This window comes from Malania oleifera, chromosome 8 (genome assembly GCF_029873635.1).
Source record: "Malania oleifera isolate guangnan ecotype guangnan chromosome 8, ASM2987363v1, whole genome shotgun sequence".
Lineage (NCBI taxonomy): Eukaryota > Viridiplantae > Streptophyta > Magnoliopsida > Santalales > Ximeniaceae > Malania > Malania oleifera.
Window position 1 is genome coordinate 36,561,369 of NC_080424.1, and position 16,961 is coordinate 36,578,329.

The window sequence follows — 16,961 nt, forward strand, 5'->3', positions numbered from 1 at the left end:
CTTAATACCATAAAATATAGAGAGCCTTTGAGTTATTTTACTAAGAAACCTAATTTGAGGCAAACTTTAATTTGAGAGTCATCGTCAATTCCTATGTACACCACTGCCAATTCTTAATTTAAGAGCCGTAAAGGACCAAAACTAATTCCTTTTTCCTATGTAAACCACTAACACTTCTAAAAAATTGATATTATGATAGTTTACTACTACTAATATTTGAAAAAATTAAATTTTATAAAATAAATAAAAAATTTTAGATGCATATGCATGAAAGTTTCAGCCCCACTGACTACAGGTCCTGGATCCGCCACTAAAAGAGCAACATTGCCACCGCCCACCACACTTAGTGCAACATCAGCCACGCTGTGAGCCCTTGAATAGAATGCTATCTCCATCTCCTCATTCCATACTTGGCACCCAATTCCAGAATGCCTTAAGAAAATCAAACTTCTGCAGCTCCATCATTCCAATGACAGATTTCAAAAGATCTAGAAAATCCACACCCTCCCCCCCCCCCCCCCTCCACAACCCCACAGATCTAACCACCACCCAATAGCTGAAACTCCTAAAATTCCTAAACCAAATGTAGCTATCACGCCTAAATGAAGACTGGTGCCACCTTCAGTGAAACCCTAACCCAATGTTTGCATCCTGAAATCTTCACTAATGTATGGATATAAATATATATATAAACCACCAAGAAAAAAAGGAAAAGGTTAATACTTACAATATTGTATCCCTGACTCACAATGCAATACTATGATTACTAAAAGTTTCAAATTTTCCCACACAAAATAAAAATCCATATTTACTACTAATATCCATCATTTATATATATATATATATATTGAATCAATGATTCAATACCAAATTTATATTAAAACTTTCTTAAGAGAATTTTTTGAAAATTCAAAAAATATTTGCCATCGTAAATAACTGTAAATGCTAAAAGACGTGCAAATAACCAAAGAAAGACTGTTACCTCCCAGTGCTTGTTTGACTAAGTTGGGTGGTTTTCCTTTTAACAAGGACAGGCTTCCCACTATAATAAAAACTAGTCAAATCTAGGGCTTCACTTGCCACAGCACCCAAAACTGCCAAAACATTGGCAGACTTGCTACAGAAACAACAGAGCAACAGAAAAGTCAGCTCAAACTTCACAGAAAAATAAGGTTAGTAACACAAAAAGAGTGGCATGCTTACCTCTTCGCAAATTTGTGGAAATCCCAATGGATAAATTTTAGATGGTTTTCTTCAGATAGAATCTGGTTTAGATACCCAACAGCATTTGCAAACTCACGTCTCAGCATCATTTCTCGAGGCCTTTTCTCAACAGTCTGTAGCTTAAAATTTAAATAAGCTTTAGTGAAGCAAAATATATTGCAAATTAAATTAAATTTGCCCACACAAGCAGTTCCATATTAACCAATAATTGAATAAAATGGACAGCAGGAGGAAAATTAGTGAAGAAAATATTTACAACAATCAAAACTTGATGAGTAATTCTTTTTAGGTCACGCCTCCTTCATTCTTTGAACAAAATTAGGTTTCTTTAGGAATAAAAATTAATAAGAGAATTGTATACAATGAGAAACTATGATAGCCTTTTACTAATACACAACCAATTATGAATTGGCTGTCCGCTTGTGGCCTAGGTTTCAAGTAGGTGAATGGCCACCTATGACTATATGAGGTCAAGCGTAATTACAAGGTCTTAAATTTCGATTTCGACTCAAATTTCAAAGCTCTAAAAGTACGGAAATTTCGATTTCGATTTGAAAAAATAACGGAAATCATTAGTAAAGCATGGAATTCTTTGTGAAGCTTTAGAAATAGTTAACAAACATAATAATGTAAGTTTTAGTACTAACATGTTACAAGTTAAATACATTTATGTTGTGTAAGAGGTGGAAAAGTTATAATATAGTATGTGTATCAAACATATTTGTACGATAATGTACAGTAAACATATTCAGCCTATACAAATGAAATTCATAAATCATTTAAATATTATTTATTATACAAATAATGATAATTTAGAAATAAATGGTTAAATAAAATGCTGCTGTAAGTTTATTTTTTCATATAATTTCCAAAGCATTTGTAATAATATTGTTTCAATATAAATAAATAAATAAATAATTAAGAGAGAAATTTCACTTCACTCCTAAATCTCTTATTTGAATTCCAAGGAAATTTCATTGTATAATTAAAATTTCGACAAATTTTGCTGAAATTTCGAGGTTTCGATAAATATTGGGATGATTCGTTGACATTTCAATGGAAATTATGCAAGATGGAAATTGACTGCCATTTCGATTTTGAGGGTGACAAAAACCGGAAATTTCGACAATTTCGTGGAAATTTAAGACCATGAGCATAAATATGTGGATTAACAATAGGGTAGCATGACAATGTTAATGATACAAGCTAATATATTATTAATAACAAGACCATATAAGAACAAGATTTAGCAGCGAGTAATTATAAGTTCTGGTCCTTTGGCCAAGTTCTAAGCTTTGATAATCATGGTGCAAAGCATATAATAAAGGTACATTAATGGATTTGGAACTTAAAAAAATGATAAAAGAATTTCATTATATGTGAAAAAATGTCACCAATTGGGAATGTTATGCACGTAGCCCAAACTCCACCACGAAATTTCAATGCTGGTTGGGACCAGTTTTGCTATACCTTAACTATTCATTACTGGTTAGATTGTTAGTTAGGGTATTATCGCCATTTACTGTATACTGAATATATTTAAAAAAAGAATAAGAAACCCAACTACTCAATAGTTTCCTATTTATGACGATCCTTTAACATGGTATCCAGGCAAAGATCACAGAACTGAAACCCTACATAACCACCACCACTGCCAAACCAAATCCTATGTCTCTCAACCCCATGCCTTCCCATGATCCCATCATAAGTAACAGAAAGTTTTTAAAAATCTCTAACTCTTGTTATCCTTGTTTTCATAGTTGCTGTTCCCATGATCCAACCTAACATCCTTTGTCCTGGAGCCGATAATCACAAGCCCATCTGACCAAAAAGATCTTGAGTTTCAATATCCCTTCAGCTACATTCCTTATCTAAGACAGCAGGAATATGAAAAATACCATCTCCTAACCCCTGCTCCTTAACCTGACCCTTCTCTGCTTCTTAATTATATCCCTCTTCCTCTAGGAGAGAAATCTCCTTTTTTTGATGTTGTACTGCTCTGGCTATTATTTGGTGCATTTGGTTGGAAATAAGTTGCTAGAATCCTTAAAGGTGTTTCCAGTTGAAGTAGTATTCTTTGGAGCAAAATCTTCCTTGCATCCCTTTGGTTCTCGGAAAATGGACTCTTTCATGGTGTTTCTTTGGAAGAATTGCAGACAGATTGCTACTTATTAGAATTGTCATGTATTTACTTTCTTTTTGTTTCGCTATTCTCCTTTTGTAATGGGAGGATATCTTGGTCTCACTGGTTTTTCTTTCTTTATTTTACTCTTTTCTTCCTTTAATATAAATCTTTTAAAAAAAAAGGGGGGGATGGGGGGGGGGGGGACAGAGAGAAGTACCTTCCTGTCCCATTGTAGAAGTCCAGCAAACATGTGATTGATTCATTGGGCTCAAATAATAACTCATCCAGTGATTAGTGGCTATTACAACCAAACTCACTATCAATATCACTCCCTTCATCTGACTCATCAGCCCATTTCTTGTTCACCAAAGCCAATCCTCCCTCACAATCCTTCCCCCCCCCCCCCCCCAAAACCAATTCTTAAATAAATTGAGCTCTCCACAAAAGAAAATTTTCTTTATTATTTCTTTTTAAAACTTTTTTAGTGCACAGCGTTGGACTAAAGTGTCATTCAAAATTCTTTTCATCTCAAAATGTTACTTCATCACACATAGGCAGTTAACATCCTTGCCAGACCCAGCCAAAGAAGTTTGTTTTCTGGAGTTATTAGAAACATTCCAGTCCCCGTGTCTAATTACTAGATTCTCCTCATTAACAGAATGCCCCTGCAATTGAGACTTGCATCTTGCAGTTTCTGTTTAGTCTTCCCAAATTTGATTAGGCACCGTCCCCATTAAAGTGCCCTTCTTGTCATCTAGAACACCACAGCCTTGAACTGACAATGCCACCGGCAGCTTACTCCCATCCCTGATTCCCATAACTCTTTGAAGATTCTCAATTGTCCCTTCACAATGACTTAACTTGCAGTTCTTGGCAACCATCACTCATCCCATGCTTAGCTCTCAGAATGAACTGGAGCATGTCCACAAATAATGTAAAGACTAGAGCTCTGGCCCATAATTACCTGGGTTGCTGCCCCCACCCCCACCCCGGACCCTAGATCGTACGTAACAATTTGTGGGTCAATAGAGTCCCACCTCAATGGGGGTAGGATCCACAATCCCCAAAAGTGGCAACCCAGATTTTGCAAACTATTTCAAATAAAAAAACATACGAAAACATTCGCAAACTTCAAAAATCATGCGAAAATATTCAATGCTGCTGCGAAGCCTGCCAGAGAGAGAGAGGAGAACTTCCTGTGGTTGTGAAGCCAGAAACGAGGGAGAGGAAGGGGTTTCCTGCTACAGCAAAGCCTGCAACAAGAGAAAGAAGAGGACTCCCTGCTGCTGCAAAGCCTGTGACGAGAGAAGAAGGCTACCTGCTCCCGCAAAGCCTGCGACAGAGACAGAAAAGAGGGCATTTTTGCTGTTGCAATGGTGTATGGATTCAAACACACACACACACACACACAAAAATGTTTTAGTGACTGAGGAGAGAGAGCAGTTTGAGTGACAGAATTTTAATTGAGTAGTCTGTAATCCATCTTAAGTAAATAATTCAAATTTAAAACATACTCAATCCGACACAATGTATCAACTAATCAACCCAAATAAGTAGTTCACGCACACCACCATCCGAAATGGCGTTTTGACTATGCCTACTCCTTTCCCCCCTGAACCACATGCCTCTTAAGTAGCGTACTCCATTCCCATACCATACCACGACCCAAAACACACCGCACTCCAGGTAACTATACTCTGACCATCAGTTTTTTTTTAATCCAAGTTGGGCCGAGCCAATCAATTTTTAAATCAAGTTGGATTTGGCCATTGGAGATAATACCCTGATGGGCCTCAAAAAAAAAAATTGGTATAAGATCTAGCTTGTTCTTTAAGAAGTTGAAACTGAGCCTAGCTTCTTCCAAATTGAGCTTGACATTGAATCTACTCGAATGTCCACATGCAGACTAGAAAAGCTAGAACCCCATAATCACCTATATTACTCAACAAATGACCCAGATCCAACACAATAGTGGATGACACAGGCCCACTCCATCCCATCATCAACACTTGAGACACCCCTAAAGAAATTCTAGCCACTCTGGCTCTCTGCCAATCTCCTTTGCAAATCATGTTCATTTATTGCCATGCATTGCCAATGTACACTCCACCAGTCTGCTACACTTATTACAAAGATGTTATCTGCCCTCAAGACCTCCTTCCAATGTCTAATCTCTACTGCATCACAGAACCATTATCGTTTTGAAAGCAAAAAAAAGTAATTCCTACAGACAGTAGAAGGATTAATTGGTTGTTTCTTTTATCGACACAAGCATGCCAATATTGGCACTGATAGTATGTAAATGTAGTTTGTTGTTCAAACAACTATTCAGAGTTCCTAAAGCTCCTTGTAAGACTTGCTGGAAAACCCACTGCTGAACCTGATGACACAAAACAAACTTACAGAAACGTATCTGAAACGTTTCCTCCAAAAATTTGATTAGATATTTATGAAGGCTCAGTACTTTCTGCACCTTTGCTTAAATCACTTGTGTCAAATCTAGTGACATTGCACAATATTTTATTATAAGTTGCATGATGCAACAGAATCATAGATATCACAATTAAAAGCCACAAAGAAAATTCAACAATGTCTAGGAGCAATTATATAATTTATATGCAATGTATGCAACTGCAGCAGGTTAGCAACAATCTCATGGGGATAACATCATATACCAAATTTCTAGTAAATAATAATGTTTTAAAAGGCTCAACGGAGGCTTGCCTCAAGGCAAGGCATGCCTAAAATGCCTTGAGGCTCAATCTAAAATACCAAATCCCAAAAAGGCTAATGCATAAATCTTGAAAATAGTTAGAACTTTGTGGTCTCTTGCCATGATTTACATAATGAATTCGAGTTAGTGATATTTCAATGGCCATCAAGTGGATTGCAACTTATATTTGATTTGTTTTTTTTCATTATATTTGTGATATTCTTAATTTTTTCTTCATTTTATAATATATGCAATTTCTTTACATAATTTAATCTAAAAATAAAATTCTCAAAAGGCTTACACCCCAATGCCTTAAGGCTTACCACTTACGCCTCACCTCTTAAGGGTTAAAATGCCTCGTCTTATGCCTTCGCCTTTTAAAACATTGGTAACAATCATAGAGCAAACAAAGTAAGTGTTTGATAAAAATTGACACAACAAACTGCATCCGACCTTTAATCTGCTGTCAACAAAACTTCCTCATTTCAGGAAAGAATTTAACAGGAGGGCCAGGCAGAGAAATCTGAAAATAAGCTTTATTGCCTAATAGATGCAAAAAGAAACAAAACAAAAACAAAAAAAAAAAAGGTCAAAATAAACCTTGATTAGATTTAGCACAATTATCGGATTGCCATATCTCTTTGCTAGGTCTTCAAAATGCAATTTTGTCGACTGGTATGTGGGATCATAGCGTTGTACTGGCAAGAAGCATCACTAGTTATATTACATGAAGTGAGAAATAGACAAGTGCATGTGGATTTCAACTTATGTGTAAGGAACAAGTTTGATCCTTACAGATAATATCAGGTTTAGGACTAAATCTAGAAGCCTCCTGTGACCAGAAGAGGGGAATTGAACCCCGCATCTGCACAACTGAACTCATTCTACCCTTGCACAACCCAGCTTCTTCATTAAGGACAATTTGTTCCGTCTCAACATCATTTGCAACTCTTCCTCTATCATTCACTCCCCTTTTCAAGTAACTGCAATACACGTTAGCAAATGAAAATGTTAACCTTTGAAATAAAACAATTACAGCACTTTTGCTACAGACAAACAATACAACAAGCTCTCCAAATTTAACTAGCAACAATATACTCCATGGTTACTAAAATGAATAACAACAAACCTAGTCATACACAAACTAATCAACCAAGCACCACTACACCAGGATCGTAACTAAGGATACCAAGTAGAAGAATCATTAGATCATCTTGTTTCATCTATTACATCCAGAGTCATAAAATTTGACAAAATCACAGTCAAAATTTTCGGGATCGTTTGGAATCACTATAAAAATTAAAGAAATGGAAACCAGAAACGAAAATCAAAAACTAGAAATAGAAACTAAAAAACAAAAACCAGCAACCAGTTTGGTTAAAATTTATATAATTAAAATAAATTAAATTTTAATTAAAAAAAGCTCATTTTTGTATTTAAATCAAATAATATTATTAAAATATGATTAAAATAATAAAATTGCAAAATAATATATATTAAAAAATATAATAATAAATAGAATAATTATAATTATTTTACTTAATTGTTATACTTTAAAATTTACTTTACAATAAAAATTTTATGGGACGTGACAATTGAAAAATAGTAAAATATTTTGTCATTGACTTTATTAATATTATTAGAATTTTTATTTTCATTATATTTAAATTCATATGATCATTTTATTTTTATTTTAATTTAAAAGTGTATAAAATGAATGATTTAATCCAAAAGAACTATTTCTAGGCAATAAAATTTCTAGCAGTAGGTTATCAAAACAACTAAAAAAACATTTAATCTAGTTTCCAATTTTTTCAGAAACAGTTGAAAACCAACAACAGAAACAGAAAATTGGCAACATAAACAAGCGCAATTTTATAATATGTTTCTTCATTGTGCAAAAATAGAAAACAACAATGATACCAAATAGGCCCGCATCACTTTCCACTAATTCAAAATCAAAATGGCAATCTATTTCCATCTTACAAAACTTTCTTCAAAATTTCCAAGAATCATCCAAAATTTATCGAAATCTCAAAACTTCAACAAATTTTTCAAGTCCTAGACTATTGAACGGAATTTCCTTGAAATTGATATTTGAGATTCAAACCCCAAATAGAAATTTCTCTTAAAAAATCTCCAATTTTTTTTTAAAATTAAAGATTCTTACAAGTAGGATATGGATGACAACATTTATTCTATCTTTATGCAAATTTGAACTTTGATATTAACTACAACAATTTATTCAATTTTTTATGTCTAAATTAGTCGTATATGCATAATAACTAAGTTTTAACTGATTTATGAATTGGGTTTGTATTAGCTGAACATTTTTAATCCGATAAATGTATTACTATTATTTCATCTTATAAGCATAGTTGTCATTTCCATAATTTCAAGGCCCCAAAATTTTAGTCAAAATGGAAATTTAAACCCCTATATATCTAAATTTTAACATTCTATTTACTTACTATTTGTGCATTGATTTAAAACTAAAATACATCTCTACAACTCAAAGAATTCAAACACTATAGCCTCATGTTTCTACAAATAGAATCCACACCCTAAACACAATAGAAAGAGAGAATCTCTAAACTTACAATATTGAAGAGCTAAAAACTCATAATTCTGTATTTATCCATTATATATCAAGAGAATGAAAAATTTTTATCCATTGGTAGTCAACACAAATAAAAAGAAAGTAATAAAACAAAATTCCTTAAGCCTGGTTGAACAAACAATAATAACCATTTCTTTGAAAGAAATTATAAGAAAAAAAAAAAAAAATGACGCAAGCAACCCTAAACAAACAAAGAACACAAAATAATAATATGAGAGGAGGAAAAATAAAGTCCAAAAAGAGCTAAAAAATCTAGTTTCTTCAATTAATAACAAGTAGGAAAAAGGGGTCGGGAAGGGGGTAAGCAAGTCAAACTTGACGCTTGCTAGTTGGATTGTAAGAGGGCTAAGGGGTTTAGAAAGAGGAGTTTGATAAAATTCTAGACAAATACTCACCAGATATTGTCCTTATCCAGGAAACTAAATTAGAAGAGGTCGTTAGGTGGGTTTGTTAGGAGTATTTGGGTTGGTCACTGTAGAGAGTGGGAATTCTTACCCTCACGCAGTGCCTCAGGTGGTATCCTAGTTACTTGGGATTCTTAGTCTATCTCCAAATTGGATACTTTGTCGGGTTTTTTCTCCCTTTGTGTTATTTCAAGTGAGAGGGAGGGGTCAGTGGTGGGTATCCTCTATGCATAGACCTACTAAACCAACTGTTAAGAGTTCTTCCTGGGTGGAACTATATTATGTTTTTGGTTTCTACTCCCCTACATGGATTGTGGGAGGTGATTTTAATGCAATGAGAATTCCCAGAGAGAAGAAAGGGGGCAGTAGAGCTACAGCTAGCTTGCAGAATTTGATATGTTTATTAGGGATTGTAGTTTGAGAGATATTCCCTTGGGGAATGCTTCATTTACTTGGTCTATTTAGGGTTGGGGCGGGGGGGGAGGGAGGTGGGGCTAGAGTAGTAGCTAGTAAACTAGATAGGTTTTTTTTGTTTAGCAAGTTCTTTGATAATGGGGTTCTTCGCAAGAGCATTAACTTGTCTCTAGTGTGTATAAGATTATTACTAAGTCTTAGCTAATAAGGGTTTTGTTTTAAAACAAGATTTTGAGAAAGCCCACAATAGAGTGAGTTGAAGATTCTTGGACAGATTTTTTGCGAGAAAGGGTTTTGGTGAGTATTGGCATCGTTGAATTAAGGGTTGTTTGTCCAATGTGTGGTTTTCGATGATTGTGAATGCTGAACCTAAATTTTGGTTTAGTGCTTCGAGGGGCATTAGACAATGAGACCTTTTATCCCCTTTTTTGTTTGAACTTGTAGCAAATGTTGTGAGTAGGATGGTGGATAAGGCGGAGAAGGGTTTGGTTAGAGGTTTAAGAGTGGGGAAGAGAGGACGCGGTGCTTTCTCATCTCCAATTTGCTAATAACACCATCTTCTTTTTAGATAATCACAATCTTTCTTTCAGGAGAATTTTGAGTATTCTTCATATTTCCAAGAGGTGTTTGTGCTTAAAATTAATATGGGGAAGAGTGGTTTAGCGGCTTTGAATGTGCCAGCCGAGCGTGTGAGGGAGGGGGCTACTAATGTAGGATATGGTATTCTAGATTGGCTTTTGACTTACTTAGGAGTCCCTTTAGGGGGGTAACCCTAGATTCGTAGATTTTTGGAACCCGGTAGTGGAAAGGGTGACGAAGAGATTAGATGGCTAGAAGGAAGCCCTCTTCTCTCTTGGGGGTAGACTTGCTTTCATTCAAGCTTGTCTCATCCTGTTATACTTGTGTGTTTTTAAGATTCTAGTGGGGATTGCTAGCAAGCTTTGAGAGGATTATGAGAGAATTTTTGTGGTCCAATAGGGCAAGTCATAGGGACCATCTAGTGAGCTGGGTTGAGGTTTGTAGATCTAAAAAGGAGGGGGGGTTGGGTCTAGGTAAGCTAGTGTCAAAAAACATCGTTCTTCTACCTAAATGGCTATTGTGCTTCCCTCTAAAAGAATTGTCCCTTTGGTATTAAGTAATAAGAAGTAAGTTCGAAATGGATGAGAATGGGTGGGATACCAATGCTTAATTAAGATGTTCTTTGGAGAGTCCATGGAGATCCATTTCTCAAATCTATCCTTTTTTCACACCTCACACTAAATTTGAGGTGGGGAGGGGTTCTCATATCCATTTTTGGAAAGGCCCTTAGCTAGCAAACGCACTATTTTCCACTTCTTTACCTCGTCTCTTTCAAATAAGCTTTGAGCAAAATAAAGCCATTCTTTATTTGTTGGTGACTTGAGCGGCCCTTTGGTTTCCTAGAATCTCCACTTAAGAAGACCTCTCAACAATGGGGAGATGGTGGAATTTTTATGTTTGTTTTTTTATTGAGTGGGAGTAACCTTTCTTCAAAGAGGGATCTTTGTACATGGTCTTTGCCTCTTTGGACTAGTCAAGAGTGTATTCTTGCAAATCTCTTTTTGAATTTTTGATTCATTCCAACTCTTCTTTCCCACTCTATTCTACAACTTGGAAGGCTAAGGTTCCCCTGAAAATAAATGCTTTCACTTGGTTGGTCGCTTGGTTGTGCTTAATTAGACAAATAATAATAACTTGTTGCAAATTAGGAGACCTTTGAAGGATCTCTCTCCTTACGTATGTGTGCTCTATTAAAAACTCTGAGATAGTTTCTCATCTTCTTTTGCAATGTGAATTTGATTAGAGGATATCGAATATGCTTTTTGGCATTATGAGAGAGAGCTAGGTTTGTCCTCCTTTGGCGGAAGACTTTTTAGATATATCTTTCAAGGCTTTGGTAGAAGGAAGGGTAGGGCAGCTTAATGGAAGTGTGGTTTTTTTGCAGTACTACAGAGATTATGGATGGAACATAATACTCAGATATTTTCTAGGAAAAAATTAAACCAGATTCTGGTTTGGGAAAAAATGAAGTACTTGGCCTTGCTGTGGTGTGCTAGTTATGGATTTTTTAGAGAGGCAAGCTTCCAAGAGTTTCAAAATGATTGGAGGAACATGCTGACTTGATAATCTGTTTTCTCTTGGTATTTTTATTTGTCTAGTTTTAGAGTGTCCCAGTTAGTCTTGGGAGATATCTCATTCTACAACAACAACAAAAACAACAAAACCAAGCCTCAAGTCCCACTAGTTGAGGTCGGCTATATGAATCTTTTTCCGCAAATTTATGCGATCATGGACCATTTCTTTTGACAGATTCAGGGATATTAAATTCTTACTCATTATCTTCTTCCAAGTTATTTTAGGTCTACCCCTACCCCTTCTACTACCTCCCACAGTAACTAACTCACCATTCCTCACTGGCGAACTATGTGGCCTACATTGCAAGTGTCCATACCTTCTGAGTCGTCCCTCCCTTATCTTATCTTTAATAGGAGCTACACCCAACTTACCGCGAATATGTTCATTCCTTAATTTATATTTCAATGTTATACCACTCATCCATCTAAGCATTCTCATCTCGACGACTTTTACTTTTTGGATATTTTGTTTCTTTGTTGCCCAACATTTTGATCCATATAGCATAACTAGTCTTATAGCTGTCCTATAAAACTTCCCCTTTAATTTTAAGGGTATTCTATAATCACAAAGCACACTTGAAGCACTTCTCCATTTTACCCAACTTGCTTTAACTCTATGCATTACATCATTTTCAATTTCTCCTTCAGCTTGCATAATAGATCCAAGGTATCGAAATCTACAAGTGCTATTTATTTCTTCATCATCAAGTTTAACTTTGTCTCCAATATTCCTCCTACCATTACTAAAAATTACATTTCATATATTCTGTCTTATTTCTACTTATCCTAAAGCCTCTAGATTCCAAAGCTTCTCTCCATAATTCTAACTCAGCCTCTACTCTATCCCTAGTTTCATCAATTAATACAATATCATCTGCAAACAACATACACCATGGAACCTCCTTTTGAATACTCTTAGTCAATTGGTCCATCGCTAAAACAAAAAGATAAGGCTCAAAGAAGATCCTTGATGTACACCTATGGTGATTGGAAATTCTCTAGTTTCTCCTTCTATAGTCCTTACACTAGTCATTGCTCCATCGTACATATCCTTAATGACATCAGTATACCTACTACATACACCTTTTTTTCTAAAACCCACCATAGAACTTCCCTAGGTATCCTATCATATGCTTTCACTAAGTCAATAAATGTCATAAGCAAGTCCCTCTTCTTTTCCCTAAACTTTTCCATCAAACTTCTTCAAAAATACATAGCTTCTGTGGTAGATCTCTCAAGCATAAAACCAAATTGATTTTCTGAGACCTTCATTTCTAACCTTAATCTTTGTTCAACTACCCTTTCCCATAGTTTCATCGTATGACTCTTAAGTTTAATTCCACGATAGTTATTACAATTTTGAATATCTCCTTTCTTTTTGTATATAGGTATTAAAGTGCTTTTCCTCCATTCATCAAGCATTTTCTTAGTTTTTTTAATTGTATTAAATAAAGGGAGATATCTCATTCTCTCTCTAATAAATTCTTCTCTAAGGGACTCTCTCTTAGGTGTCTTCTTTCAAAAATGTCAAATTTATCCCTACAACTACCAATCATGATCTTAAATTTCCACGAAATTGTTGAAATTTTCGTCGAAATTTCCAATTTCCGTCACCCTCGAAATCGAAATGGCAGTTGATTACGTCTTACATAATTTTCATCAAAATGTCAACAAATCATCCAAAATTTATCGAAAACTCGAAATTTTAGCCAAACTTGTCGAAATTTTAACTATACGATGAAATTTCATCAGAATTCAAATGAGAAATTTAGTAGTGAAGTGAAATTTCTATCTTAATTTATTTTATTTATTTTATCGAAACAAAAGATTATTACAAGTGCTTTTGTAATTATATGAAAAAATTAAACTTACAGTAACATTTTATTTAACCATTCATGTCTAAATTATCATTATTTGTATAATAAATAAAATTTAAACGATTTATGAATTTCATTTGTATTAATTAAATATGTTTAATGTACATTATCTCACAAATATGTTTGATACATATACTATTTTACAACTTTTCCACCTCATACAAAGCATAGATGTATTTAATTTGTTATATATTAGTCCTAAAACTTATATTATTATGTTTGTTAACCATTTCTAAAGTTTCACAAAGAATTTCATGCTTTACTACTAATTTCCATTATTTTTTCAAATCGAAATCGAAATTGACATTGAAATTGAAATTTCCGTACTTTTGGAGCTTTAAAATTTGAGTCGAAACAAAATTTAAGACCTTGCTACCAATGATTATTCCAAAATGCCCCTATATCTACCCACGACTATCCCAAAATACCCTTGTGACTATGTCAAATTATCCCCATAACCACTCATAATTATCCCAAAATACCCCTATAACTATCTACAACTATTCCAAAAAGATCTTATACTATTTAATTTTTTTTTTTTTTTTTTTTACAATTTTTTAAATTTTTTAAAATAGAGAGGTATGGAGCACGCACATAGTGCGTGCCCATGGCTAGTATCTAGCAATGAAATCTTCTTTTGTTATTAAAAAAAAAAATAACTATAGAATATCACACAGAAGCTACACCTTTGTTTTTAAACAAAACAGATAATCTACAAACAGCTGGGAGTAGGACCAACTACCAACCTAAAATTTTCACATCTCAACGGATCAGAATTCACAACTTCGTGAGGCCACACGCTCAAATCACATAAATCAAGCTCCCCATATTAGAGGTAAGACTGCATACGATCACCCCTCCCCAACTCCCAATAGGACATAGGAGGCCTTTACATTAGGTGTAGGTAAATTTCAAGGTGTTTGTGCATCTTTTAATTGTGTGTGACTGCATCATTTCAAGGGTTTCAGATTTGGTAAAGCTAAGAGAAGGCTCCTTGAAGGTCTGCTTTCTTTTTAGTGATTCAGTAAATTTCTTGGAGCGCAAGAGCTAGAATTTAGGTCCGCTCTTCTCCTGATGGTTTCCCAAGCTTTGCTATGGTGTTTGCAAATGTACTCTGTAGAGAAATCAAACTACATGGAGAAAGACGTCAGAGCCTTGCTTCCTAGTCTGTGCTCTTTCTTTCCATCTAGGTTGTGTTTATCAAGGATGATATTGTATTTTTCTGCTTTATCTTCTCTAAATGATCACATTGTCATCATCTAGTTTGTGTACAGATTATCATCTAATTAGAATAAATGCATGGTTTATTTTATTTTATCATCTTCCTAAAAAAAATTTTTAAGAGTCAACTTTTTTTTTAAAAAATAAAAAATTTTAATTAGAGAGAAGAAAGAAATTACATCCTACAAATAAAAGGAAAGAAAATAAAAAAAAGGGGAAAAACTTGACAACACCACAATATCAATACATCAAAGCTATTCAATCTCTGTGCAGAACAATCAGAGGGATCCTTCTAAAAATCATTAGCAGAAGTTACAGAGCACCACAATGAAGCAAGAAAAACCACCATATGCCAAAAGCTACATATTGTCATCTAGTTAGAATAAATGTGTATGGTTTATTTTATCATCTTCATAAAAAAAATTTGCAAGTGTCTAAAACTTCTTTTTTATAAACAAAGAAATTTCATTAGAGAGAAGAAAGAAATTACAAGGAGGATGAAGCATCCTACAAATAAAAGCAAATAAAAGAAAGGGAACAAACTTGACAATACCATAATATCAATACATCAAAGCTCTTCAATCTCTCTACAAAACGGTCAAAGGGATCCTTCTAAAAATCGATTAGCAAAAGCCGCAGAACACCACAATGAACCAAGAGATACCACCATACTCCAAACTAACTCAGGAGTCAATGACCCCTTGAAGATTCAGGCATTGTGCTTGAACCAAATATACTAAATAATCACAAATTGCACATCTACAACAGCATTCATGCCCTTCTTTCTAAAACCCTCAAACCAAATGAGACAAAGAACAAACCCAATGTTCACAGAAAGCATCAAAAACGTTATTCAGGATGCTTCAAAATAAAGGGGGGGAATGAACAAAAGGGAACAAGCCTTATCACTCCGAAAACAAAAACCGCACACATCAAGTGCAAGGGCTTTATTTGGTCTCCTCCTCTAAAGCAAATCATCAATATCGATCCTGCAGTCCAAGTGGAAGCCTTATTTTATAGGGAATCTTAGTTTTCCAAATAAAAGAGTAAAGAAGGAGAAGGATTAGGTTCGGAAAAGAAGTCAAGTGAGAAAAAAATTTGCAAGAACTAGAGAAATTATCAGAAGCATCAACAGCCCACTCCTACTATTGAATCCCAAATAGCAATGAAAAGAACCCGATATGCCCAACAAATGGATCAATTGTCTCCTTCTCATTAAGTTTTTCACAAAATGAAAATCACAAGAAAAAGTAAGAAATTTGAGCATTATGCAGGCTGGACAAACAAAAATGCTCCGAACAAAGCAGCATCCCTAACCCAGGGATCCCCCCAAAAGCTCACCCTCTCTCCATTTTCAATTCTCGAGTGAACATGAGGGGGAAAAGATATTAAAAACCAGCAGAAGAAACTTACAAGGGCATCCTATAGACATACATAGGATTACCTTGCACCAAAGGGACTTCGATTCTAGAGGAAATCAACATGATAACATCAGCAAAGAAATGTTTTAGGCGACAAATTACCTGAACCCACACCTATCCCCTTAGACTACATGCCATGTCCCACATCACAAGAATTAAAAACCCAATTAAGATAACAAAACCCTCCATCGTGCTGGACATCCGGAAAACATGCCCCCTTAAAACACCCCATTGCAAAAGCCCATAAAGACACCACGTAACATATCCTGTCCCAAAGCGAGGATACATTCAACCAAACTCTTTCAAGTAAAAATAAGCGCATTCAATTCCAACTAGATCCCCAAAAATAGAAACTTTGCATAGTTCCATGACCGACCAGCATCCTTACTCCTCCCAAAACCTCCAAAAGAAGTAAGCAAAAGATTTTCCACAATCTTCGGACCATGGTCTTAAATTTTCATTAAATTGTCAAAATTTCGGTCGAAATTTCCAGTTTTTGTCACCCTCGAAATTGAAATGGCAGTCGATTTCCATCTTGCATAATTTTGGTTGAAATCTCAACAAATCATCCGAAATATATCGAAATCTCAAAATTTTAGTGAAACATGTCAAAATTTGAACTATGCAATGAAACTCGTCAAAATTCAAATGAGAGATTTAGGAGTGAAGTGAAATTTCTCTCTTAATTTATTTTAATTTTTTTATCGAAACAAGAGATTATTACAAATGCTTTGGAAATTACATAAAAAAATAAACTTACAACAACATTTTATTTAACCATTCATGCCT

General features: G+C 34.7%; 1 protein-coding gene across 2 annotated transcripts in view; it reads right to left on the minus strand.

Moving 5' to 3' along the window:
* Nucleotides 1-16,961, minus strand: part of LOC131161603 (phosphatidylinositol-3-phosphatase SAC1) — a 114,607-nt gene that overhangs the window by 70,058 nt on the left and 27,588 nt on the right. For both annotated transcript variants that reach the window (XM_058117473.1, XM_058117470.1), the window contains exons 6-9: nt 6,858-7,045; nt 6,663-6,760; nt 1,204-1,337; nt 983-1,117 (exon numbers count right to left, since the gene is read on the minus strand). In XM_058117473.1, the coding sequence (XP_057973456.1) occupies nt 983-1,117; nt 1,204-1,337; nt 6,663-6,760; nt 6,858-7,045 (555 nt within the window). The remainder of the gene's footprint in view (nt 1-982; nt 1,118-1,203; nt 1,338-6,662; nt 6,761-6,857; nt 7,046-16,961) is intronic.